The 12,004-nt window shown below is 41.7% G+C and overlaps 1 protein-coding gene across 1 annotated transcript in view; it reads left to right on the forward strand.

The window, feature by feature from the left end:
- Window positions 1-1,001: 1,001 nt before the first annotated feature.
- The window catches only part of LOC132472425 (mucin-2), a 36,053-nt gene continuing 25,050 nt past the window's right edge, over window positions 1,002-12,004 (forward strand). The window contains exons 1-22 of the mRNA XM_060072027.1: window positions 1,002-1,090; window positions 1,985-2,237; window positions 2,443-2,557; window positions 3,212-3,299; window positions 3,513-3,622; window positions 3,912-4,116; window positions 4,208-4,333; window positions 5,196-5,313; window positions 5,588-5,726; window positions 6,287-6,412; window positions 6,999-7,068; window positions 7,783-7,920; window positions 8,204-8,368; window positions 8,792-8,886; window positions 9,067-9,193; window positions 9,463-9,718; window positions 10,272-10,321; window positions 10,721-10,830; window positions 11,031-11,182; window positions 11,328-11,466; window positions 11,554-11,658; window positions 11,760-11,936. Of these exons, the coding sequence (XP_059928010.1) occupies window positions 1,015-1,090; window positions 1,985-2,237; window positions 2,443-2,557; window positions 3,212-3,299; window positions 3,513-3,622; window positions 3,912-4,116; window positions 4,208-4,333; window positions 5,196-5,313; window positions 5,588-5,726; window positions 6,287-6,412; window positions 6,999-7,068; window positions 7,783-7,920; window positions 8,204-8,368; window positions 8,792-8,886; window positions 9,067-9,193; window positions 9,463-9,718; window positions 10,272-10,321; window positions 10,721-10,830; window positions 11,031-11,182; window positions 11,328-11,466; window positions 11,554-11,658; window positions 11,760-11,936 (2,940 nt within the window). The 5' untranslated portion in view covers window positions 1,002-1,014. The remainder of the gene's footprint in view (window positions 1,091-1,984; window positions 2,238-2,442; window positions 2,558-3,211; window positions 3,300-3,512; window positions 3,623-3,911; window positions 4,117-4,207; window positions 4,334-5,195; window positions 5,314-5,587; window positions 5,727-6,286; window positions 6,413-6,998; window positions 7,069-7,782; window positions 7,921-8,203; window positions 8,369-8,791; window positions 8,887-9,066; window positions 9,194-9,462; window positions 9,719-10,271; window positions 10,322-10,720; window positions 10,831-11,030; window positions 11,183-11,327; window positions 11,467-11,553; window positions 11,659-11,759; window positions 11,937-12,004) is intronic.

Raw genomic sequence — 12,004 nt, forward strand, 5'->3', positions numbered from 1 at the left:
GGTTAATTGCCTGAAGATGAGAGATGCTGAATACATTTATTTATAAATTAAGCCACAGCGATGATGTATTTATTAAGGGAGTTGGTTGTTATGATAAAGCCTTAAGGTTAGATAGGGAAGGTTAGTGCATTGTGAACCATTAATTATGTCCCTTCCATCTTTTCTTGGGAAAGAACAAAAAAAGTTAATTTATGTCTCCAGTTGGCAACATACAATTACATCAACAAGTACAATTTTAGCCAGAATTTAACTTAAAGTAGTAATATGATCTCATCTTTAATTTCAGTATGAGTTTGGCCTTTGTCAGTGCCACTTAAATGCGTGAGCATGCAGGTGTTTCGATTACAAGTGCTGAGATGTCCTGAGGTTGGCTTGTCACATTCACAAAGTCAAATCAATATTATAATCAATGATAAAAGGAAGCAATCTGATTCTTTTTTTGTCACATTCGAGTGTAATATATTTGGTTCAATTGTTCACTGCAAAGCACTCAGTACACTGTGCAATGCCGGTTGTTGGGACAGGAAAAAACGGCGTAATCTCTTATAAGACAAGAGCCTCACTAGGGTAGTGATTGACACTGTTGGACAGAGCACCTCTTACACCAATGTGCTTGAGTTTTATGGGAGTATGCTAGATTCAAATGTCAACGCTGTCAAAATTATATATAAGTAAAACCCGCTCCTCTTACACACACGCACACACGCACGCACGCACGCACACACACACACACACACACACACACACACACACACACACACACACACACACACACACACACACACACACACACACACACACACACACACACACACACACAAACACACACCACAAACACTCTGCATTGTAGGTAAAAGGAGGGTTTGATGAGTGAGACTAATGCCACGTTTGTAGAGCCACATCCCGGAATATGCATATTCACGTACATGAGAAAGGATGGCCCCACCTCAACCAACTTATAAAGACACCTGTTTCTCAGGTGTGTCTCATAGTCGATCAGTCCTCACGACAGCCATGGGGACTCCATTTATTTTCCCAGTAGGGCTTCTGTTGTTGCTGCTGCTCTTCACCGCGGCCCTCGCTCAAACTGGTTGGTGAATCTTTATATATATACATATATATACACATTTGTATTCATCATTCTTTAATAATCACTTGGATCCCTTGGATTTAACAATTTGTGTAAAGATTGCCTAGATTTTAAGGGTTTAAGATGGTTGGTAAGCTAAGTTTAGAATAGACTGGTGTGATTGATGTTATGTCAGTATGTAAAACAAATATTGTAACAAGTACATATTAATTATTGAGTACAGATATGTTGCGTATTGTGCTTTCTTTCTCTAATTCTTTCTTTCCGTCAACTAACTTATAGTTAGATTTTTTTTAAGGTCATCATAATAGTGTCACCAGTACCCAGTACCCATTCTGATTTAAGTCCTGCTTAATGTGCAAGTTTGTTCAATTGGGGCGTGGCATAAAAATGTCTTGTGACTTAAATTACCACAGCTCATAGACAGAATGTTTGACTTGAGCAGGACTAACTTTGTGACCTTTGGGGTCGATGGTTCTACCTGCTAAAGTATGATGAAGTCTACTGACAAAACAACATGGATGCCCAAAATGGTCAAAATTGGAAAATGATGTACATCTTGCCGCCGTGTTGTTTTGCAAAAGGCACGGTTAACCTCAGCCAATCATCATCATACATGATATCCGTCAAGTCACATGGGTCATTAGTTGCTCTGGAGCCTTCGCTATAGTAATCGACTAAAAAGGACCTCCGGTCAACTTAACCCTATTAATAGAAATGTTCCTAAGGAGCCCATCACCTGCTACACCATGGCCGCTGGACAGATAAGCCCAATAATTAATTTAGGGCAATCCTCACAAGACATAGGTCAAGATTAAGTGGCTAAAGTAAATCTAAATAGGACAATAGGGGGGGGGGACTAAAGGCTATTAATACTTTCTGTTTCCTCCTTAGATTTCCACATCAACCGAGTGTGCTCAACTTGGGGAAACTTTCACTTAAAGACCTTCGACGGAGAATTCTTCCAGCTGCCATCCACCTGCAACTATGTCCTCACCTCAGACTGCAAGAACAGCTATGAGGATTTCAACATCCAGATCAGACGAGAGATAGTCAACGGCTCCGCTACCATCACTGAGATCGTCATGAAGCTGGATGGGGCTGTGGTTGAGCTGACCAAGACTTCTGTAGTCGTCAATGGCCAGGAGTACGTTTACCCTATGATGCCCAATAATACTAGCTAAGGATTAAAAGTTAACTTTGGCTACACACATATCAAATTAATTTCACTTAGAGACATTTATACAGGGTTTACTCATTTGGAAAGAACAGGAGTTAGGAGGTGAAATGTTAGTTGTACATAGTCATATAGTAATGCACTCATCACTGAAGGAGCTCCCTGTCTGTTTCAGGGTATCTCTGCCATCCATCGTATCTGGTGTGTCCATTGAGAAGGTCTTCTCCTCGTTGACCATCAAAGCTAAACTGGGAATCAGAGCTTTTTGGAATATGGACGACTCACTTGATGTAAATAAACACATACACACACACACACACACACACACACACACACACACACACACGCACACACGCACACACGCACAATCACACACACACACACACACACACATACGCACACAAACACACACGCACATGCACACACGCACACACAACCACACAACCACACAACCACACACAAACAAACTCTTGATTTCACATGACGAAGCAATTTAGTTGCTTTAATTTACACGTGTTTCAGAATGTACAAATACTATACATAGCAGTACAAATATCTGTTAAAGATTATACACTCATTGCATGCGTATGTCTCCTAGTGGTGTGTGTGTGTGTGTGTGTGTGTGTGTGTGTGTGTGTGTGTGTGTGTGTGTGTGTGTGTGTGTGTGTGTGTGTGTGTGTGTGTGTGTGTGTGTGAGTGTGTTGGAGTGTGTGACTTTTGGAAAGCTAATGAACAAAAGGATTTCACTCAGCGTTTAGCCTTGGATAGATTGATTATATCCTAAAATGACCCTTCAGCCCCCAGCAGACTGTGGCACCATTTCAATACATGCAATAGAAATATGTGAAATGCCTTTTATCCCATTTAGGAGATCAATCATTCACATTATGATTTTTCATACAGAGATACAGTACTGGAATGATAGGGTTGTCTGTGTGTTGCAGATTGAAATGAACGAGAAGTATCAGGGCCTAACGTGTGGACTTTGTGGAAACTTCAACAGTGTGCAAGCCGATGAGTTTCTTCAAAATGGTAAAGTTCCTTCCAAATTGAAGAACCTGTGAGCAAGCCTCTAACACTGAATATTCTCAAAGGATGTATTCAAGCAGATCTCATTATTGCAGGTTACACAAGTTCAAATACTCATGCACCCATTGCACAGCACTGAGACTACAATGGGAAAACTTTTACTTCCATATACTGGTGACAGAGCCAAGCATCTCGTTCTGTCACGTTCTGTTGCAGATGTCAAATTGAGTGCGGCAAACTACGCAGACCGGTTCAAAATGGACAAACCCACCGAGAGCTGTAAAGAGGATACCCTTCCAGAAGAAATCAGTGACTGTGGAGACCAGGTAGCCGGTCTGCACATGACACAATATGATCCACCTTAGAAAACTTTAAATTGATCATTAATCAAATGAATCACATTTATCTTATTAATTTCATTAATCTCATCTCGTTGATGTTATTTCCGTCATTGATGATATATATCATTGAGCTTGTTGATACATTGATGTCAGTGGTATCAATCTCATATTATTGATCTTTGATCATTTATCTTATTTATCCTATTAACTTTTTGAGTCATTGATCTTGTTAAAAAATATACATTTATTTGCTTTTGTTGTATTTGATTCTCAGGATTTCTGTGAAGGAATTTTTAATCGTTCTGCATTCAGCGATTGCACAAACCGCCTGGATACTGCAGCCTTTACTAAGGTGTGCCTGGCTGACATGTGCCAGTGCGGTACAGATGAATCCTGCGTCTGCAAAACAGCCTCTGAGTTCTCCAGGCAGTGCATTCATGCTGGTGGTGCACCCGGAGAGTGGAGGACATCTTTTTGTCGTAAGGCTGTTAGCACCCAAGCCCTTCATTTTCAGCTGTTAAAAATGAAGGTGCCAGGATTTTACAGAGCTGACGAAATGTATCCCTGCAGGGAGGAGCTGTCCTTATAATATGGAGTTTAAAGAGTGTGGCAGTGCATGTCCCAACACCTGCTCCAACCAGCAGGCTAGCGACACCTGTGGCTTCCACTGCCACGATGGTTGCTATTGTCCTACAGGTACACACACACACACACACACACACACACACACACACACACACACACACACACACACACACACACACACACACACACACACACACACACACACACACACAATCACACCTAAACACCTATACATTGCACATACCCACAAACACACGCAGACGCACACAGAAACATACCTCTACCCACCTACATACACACACACACACACACACACACACAAACACACACATACCTCTACACACCTACATACACACACAAACACACACTCACAAACACGCACACACACACACAGACACGCAAACAACCCCCCCCACCCACACACACACACACACACACGTACACACCCACACACACACACACACACACACGCACGCACGCGCACGCCCACACACACACACACACACACACACACACACACACACATTGTAAAGATGTATGCGTTGTGTGTAGTACTTTAGGTCTGGCTAAGTTTAAATGCCTGCCTTGTAAACAGCTCTATCCAACTTATGGAGAGCTACAGCTTATTAGAGTACATAAAACAACCACACATGGCCCTAACGACATGATATGTTAGGCTTGATAAGGGATCAGAACTGGGATTGAACACTTCACTTATATTTTTTGGAGTATCAGCCATATAAGCCTCAATCAGGCCCATGTTGGGAGGACTGCTATACTGTATTTTCAAAGGTCGGACAACTAAGACCCATATCACAACCAACACCTAGCATCTTGCCTGTAAACACTAGCTGGGTGAGGGAAACTGAATGTGGAGCACAGAAAGCATTTAGAGTCATGGCCCATTATCTTCTAAATTGACAACATTAAGTTGAATATATTTATGAACCTCGAATTCTCTGTTCTGCCTTAGGAACGGTCTTTGACGACATCACCAAGAGTGGCTGTGTACCAGTGAGTGAATGTTCATGCAGGCACAAGGGTGAAGTGTACCAGTCCGGAGAGTCCTACTCTCTCCCCTGTTCCACTTGGTGAGTGGACATTTTGAAAATATTTGAGAATGCAGAATGAGATACTAAATGAATAAATATAGGGGAATAGTATCGCTTCCTAAAAGCTTTCATCAGTGAGTATGTGTGTGTGTGTGTGTGTGTGTGTGTGTGTGTGTGTGTGTGTGTGTGTGTTTTGATGTGTGCGGTTTCTTTGTGTGTGTGTTTGTGTGTGTGTATGTTTGTGTTTGTGTGTGCATTTTTTTGTGTGTTAAATACAATCCTGGCCCCTTCCTACCGTCTTCCGCTGAAACAGTGTTTGTTATGGCGGCCTGTGGAAGTGCACGGAGAAGGACTGCCCGGGCACCTGCTCTGTAGAGGGAGGCTCCCACATCAACACTTTTGATGGGAAGGTGTTTACTTTCCATGGAGACTGCTCATACACATTGACCAGGGTAAGCCTGCTAGGATCAGGGTCTGTATGTCAAATGTCCGGATTCATTGAGCTTTGAGTGTAAGGAATACCTGGTTGGATCTCTCTCCCTGGGCTGAGAATGTGTGTGTAAAGGAAGTTTTGGTGTCCTCAGCTTTGGCACTTTCTTCACTTCCTGAATGCTGGAGGCCGTATTTAATGAGTTGTTGTACAACACAGCAGCTCACCCACTATAGAGAGTTTCAGCTTTCCTTCCCTTACCGTAAAAAAACAGAAACAGAGCAAAATTATTTATTGTACTATTATGTGACCCGTAATACTAATAACAATAATAATATATAAGATATATTATATTATTATAGTCAGGACCATTCCTCTGGTCAAACTTTTTTGCAATCAGACTTATTTTATATCTCATATTCATTTTACTGGCTCCAAAAGGAATAATAATGTAAATGAATAAATTTGATCACCCATAAACGAAAATTCTCCCATTTTTAACCTCTGATGTGTTTATCTCTATGCCGCAGGATTCCTAGATAATGCTTAACTAATGTGCGGTCTTTCTTTGTGTTGCTGTAGCACTGCCAGGGGTCCCTGTTCACTGTGCTGGTGGACCTGGTCCAGTGTGGTCTGGCTGACAGTGAAACCTGCCTGAGGGCTGTGACTCTGGGTCTGTCCGCCAACTCCTCCACCAACCCCACTCAGGTAACCACACAAACACACACACAATATGGCGTTAGATCCCTGACACACAGACACACACAAATGCATGCACACACACAAACACAGACACACACACACACACACACACACACACACACACAAACACACAGACACACACACACACACACACACACACACACACAGACACACACACACAAATAATATGGTGTTAGATCCCTGAGACACACACACACACACACACACACACACACACACACACACACACACACACACACACACACAAACGTATGGGATAGATCCCTGACACACACACATACACACACACACACACACACACACACACACACACACACACACACACACACACACACACACACACACACACACACACACACAGCCCTACAAACACATTAATACAGGCAAACACACACTCACACTCACATGTACACAAGCATTTGTTATTTTTCTACTACCACCGTTATTTTTTTTGTGTGCTAAAACACCCCTGCACCCTCACTCGCATTGTTCCTACAAATAGTTGGACGTAAAGGTTGCTTCAACCAGGTTTTGAAGATTTTCTCAATGTCGCCTTGTCGTCAATACACAGGTCATAAAAATCCTTTCAGGAGGCCAAGTCTACGTAAACCAAATCATTTCTCAGCTCCCCCTTTTCACCGGTAAGTTGAACACATTTATGTTGCATTGCCGTCTATTCTTCAGTGCACTTGGACTTCGTCTCCTTAAGTGACGTCCATAAGGGACACGGTGAAGTTTACAGTGCACTGCAGTAATTGCAATGTTTCATTTTTGACACTATGCAGAATCTACATCTTCGACATATCTATGTGAATAGCTATAACAGTGTGGCATCTTCAACAAATGAGTGTAATAACTTCCCTATGTTAAACTGACACATTTATTGGATTTACTCATTTCAAATTAAAATAATCCACATAATCCACAGCCTTTTCTAAATAGCATATTATTTAGCATACAATTAGCATATTATTAGTATATATATAAGTACTAATAATATATATGTATACTAATTATATATATATAAGAAGGGATCTAAATATTTTATCATATTATCAGACAAAGGATTAAGAGGGATTGCAATACAATCTTTTCTATAAAATAACAGTATGCAATTTAAAAATCGAAGATAGGTTTAGATTTCAATGCAATTTTTTTTTTGATAAATAGCTGAATTCTATGGCTGTGGAGGTGTGGGCATTATATTATGACATGTTTTTTTTCCCGATTTATGCAAACTGCCTCACTCTCTAGCTCTTTCACATTGTCGGAACAAGGTGACACCAGGTTGTGTCGTGATTATATAAATGTGTGTGTCTCATTGCCCCTCTGTCTGCTTCCATGGCCTGTTGCAGCCGAACTGAGCATCTTCCAGCCCTCCTCCATCTACATGCTCATCGACACAAACGTGGGCTTGCAGCTCATGGTACAGCTCTCGCCCATCATGCAGATCTTCGTCACCCTCGACACGTCCCTGATAGGAACCACTTGTGGTGGGTGTCTCCCCTATCAAGGGAACGGTTCTTGTTCACTTCCTTTAAGTGTGACAGAAGTAAAGCGGTCACATTCATCGAGGCATTCATTATGCATTGTTACAAAATATATATTATTATAGTTTTTATTAAGTGTTTCACCCACAGTTGTATACCTATGTCTGTCTACGAATGTGTGTGTGTGTGTGTGTGTGTGTGTGTGTGTGTGTGTGTGTGTGTGTGTGTGTGTGTGCGTGTGTGTGTGTGTGTGTGTGTGTGTGTGTGTGTGTGTGTGTGTCTGTAGGTCTGTGTGGAAACTTCAACAACATCATGGCTGATGACTTCCGGGTGATGAGTGGACTGGTGGAAGGGACTGCGGTCGCCTTTGCCAACTCATGGAAGACCAGAGCCGACTGTGCCAACGTTATCACACGCTTCGGACACCCCTGCAGCCAAGGAGTCTCCAATGGTAGGGAGCCGCCTTTGAAAATAATCTCCAAATTAGTATAGTTTTTGGTTGTGATATGATGTCATAGTTATTTGTAATCACCTGCTTTTTTCCCCCAAGAGAGAGATGTTTATTTTGAATTTGGAAGTCATTATTAATGTCAAATATGAGTAATTTAAAGCAATGAAAATATTACAAATATTTGGATATTTTGAAGATCATTCTCTGAATCAGAAAGTTCATTCTGGACATTCTGACATAGTCATTATGCTAATTTGCAATAACCTTTTCAATTAGGTTTTGTTATAGCATTAGTACACAGTATTTGTATTCACATACGTGTGTGTGTGTGTGTGTGTGTGTGTGTGTGTGTGTGTGTGTGTGTGTGTGTGTGTGTGTGTGTGTGTGTGTGTGTGTGTGTGTGTGTGTGTGTGTGTCATCCAGAGCGCTATGCCCAGTACTGGTGTTCCAAACTAACAGACTCAAATGGAGTGTTTTCCAGCTGTCACGCTGTGATCGATCCAAAAATATACAAAGATGTACGTATAAATAGGATTTAACACAATTTACATATATATATATATTTACGTTTATATGCATTTCACAAGGGATTTGTCGTTATTAATTCCAATTTGAATTCTTCCAATGGGAATCCCAGGCCATTAGACTAGTCCTTTTATTGCAGTGTTTTTTTTATTCATGACTCCTCTGCCTCGTAGAACTGCATGTATGACAGCTGTAACTGCGAGAACAGCGAGGACTGCATGTGTGCTGCGGTCTCCTCCTACGTGTACGCCTGCTCCCTCGCAGGGGTCAAGCTCAGTGACTGGAGAGGCGTCATCTGCAGTGAGTTGGTCTTTTGTGTTATAAGGACGTTAGTTATACTGTGTAATGGTGGTTTGATTTGATGTTGTCTTACCCAACTTGGCGATGGCTGTCGTATGGAAACATGCATGTTTGAAGCTTGATTCTAATGCTTATCTTATTTAGTTTTGGTCCCTTATTTTGTTCGCTCTTACTTGAACAAAATAATCAGGACACACAAACACACACACATGCTGCATTTATTCATAAATCCTCTGTCTCCTTCTCCCAACCACCATCACCACCACCAGGCAAATATGCGTCAGCCTGCCCTAAGGAAACGGTATACAGCTACAACATGACCTACTGCGGGCGCACCTGCCGTTCCCTGAACCAGGTGGACTACTCCTGCAAGGTCACCATGGCAGCCGTGGATGGCTGTGGGTGTGAAACGGGCACCTACATGAATGACAAAGGTCAATGTCTGAACAGCTCCAGCTGTCCCTGCTACGACCAGGAAAACATCATCAATGCTGGGGAGACTGTCACCAAAGATGGTGTCACATGGTATGCAGGCTCTTAATCTCGGATCCAGAGTCCTACTATGTTATAGAGACCCAACACCCAAGAAAACCCATTTGCACGAGTGGAAGAAGCTTTCAGAAGGGGATATAAAAAAGGGCATTTATACTGTGGCTAGTATAGATGGCCAGATTTGAGCTTGTCTACCATCAGATGTTATATATTCTTTCTATCTATCTAAAGTCTGATTTGTGAGACTAGAAGGCACTGGGCAAAAGCTGATTCTTTTTGCCATCAAATTTGCCATCAGGGATGGAACTGGCTTTTCTTTAGAGCAAATAAAAAATATATATCAAATAGCCTGGAAACATGCATCTTGCAGACAGGCTTTGGAGAGAGAGTTGGGGTAGCTGAAGGATTTCATGTACATTTTAGTTTTACCATTTACCTCAGATAATATTCAGAATCTAAGCCAAAGGAAATGTAGGCCGAAACCAAGGCAAACGAAGTGTATAAAAGTATAAACTAGCAGAACCAGTACCTTTCTATCTTGTACTCTTAAACCACTCTTTTAATGTTTTTTTCAATGTAAAAACAGCTATTGTCGACATGGAGCTCTCGACTGCGGAGGGTCAACCCAATTACAGAGTATGTTTCACCTACTACATCGGAATATAGCTCATTTTTCAGCAATTGCTCTTACTACCATCCATAGCAATTCTACGTGGAAAGATTTCAATTAGGCCTAACATTAGAAAACAAAGTATTCTAGTTTATGATTCACAGTTGTTGCTTTTATATCATTGATACAAACAGTATAGTGTAGTGGCTGAAGGGCATTCGATTACCATCAGAAACACACTGGATTCAATCCCCTAATGTCCACAGCCTATGCATAGCCATTCTTGAACAAGGTGTCCAGACCCTACCTGCTCTCTGTTGACACCTAGGACTATCTGAATTCATTGTGAGTCTCTTTGCATTGAAGTCTTTGCATTGAAGATATTTGTGACCAAACTGCTTTGTTGTCTTTCATCCCACTTTTAGTCATTCAGACCTGTTTCACTCCCATGGTCTACTTTGATTGCTCTACTGCTGGAATTGGCTCCAATGGCGTTGAATGTCAGAAGAGCTGCAACACTCTGGACATGGCCTGTGTATGAACAACACTAAAAAAACATGCATTCACCTATATTTACCTAGACACGCACACAGAAATTAAATGTTAGGTATTACAGCTAGTATTTCACAACGATCCTTTCTCAAACACTCACACACAAAAACAAACTATATCTGCACACTGAACATAGACACAAAAACACTCATTCTGCTCATTCTGTCCTTCTTTGTGCTTTAGATCCATACAGGGTGTGTGTCAGGATGCATGTGCCCCTCTGGCCTGGTGTCGGATGGCAAGGGGGGCTGCATCTTGGAGAGCAGCTGTCCCTGTGTCTACAATGGAAACACCTATACACCTGGGGAGACACTGTCAGTGGACTGCAACCAATGGTCTGTTTGAAAAATAAGCATTTTCATTGATAAAAATAATAATAATAATAATAATAACATGCAAATAGGTCTATCACTTACTAAACTTTGAAGGTAATTGTTTTTAGTGATCTTTGTTGTTTCTCTAATGTTTTTCTCTACACAGCAAATGCACCAACCGGAGGTTTGAGTGTACCAAAAATGTGTGCGATGAAGTCTGTAGTATATATGGTGATGGACATTACTCCACTTTTGACGAGAAGAAGTTTGACTTCAGTGGACAGTGTGAATACACTCTCATCGAGGTGAAAAAGCTTAGTCGCGGTGAAGTCCAAACCTGTAATGATGCAAGGCCGTGACAGACGCCTAACCTGTGTGTGTGTTTCGTGCAGGACTACTGTGATGAATCAAGTGGAACGTTTCGAGTCATCACAGAGAACGTACCCTGTGGATCAACAGGGACAACCTGCTCCAGGGCTATCAAGATCTTCATGGGGGTAAACTGATGTTCACTAGGGTAGACACCTCAAGAACCTAATATCACCTTTATAATAGACATTCAAACATTGATTCTTTGATTTATTTTGTTCTCTCCAAGGCAAATGAGTTCCAGTTGATGGATGGAAAATACTCTATGGTTAAAGGCAATGGTACTGAGTTCCCGATCCAGGTGCGCAAGATGGGCCTTTACATGGTCGTGGTTCTGAAGCAGGGACTCGTGCTTATGTGGGACCAGAAGACCAGCCTCTTTATCCGATTGAGCGCAACATACCAGGTAAATCGGCAATGGGAACACAGACAGAAGTTGCAAATTACAGCACCTCAAACAGTTAAACAAATACA

Source organism: Gadus macrocephalus, chromosome 14 (genome assembly GCF_031168955.1).
Source record: "Gadus macrocephalus chromosome 14, ASM3116895v1".
In the NCBI taxonomy this organism is placed as follows: domain Eukaryota; kingdom Metazoa; phylum Chordata; class Actinopteri; order Gadiformes; family Gadidae; genus Gadus; species Gadus macrocephalus.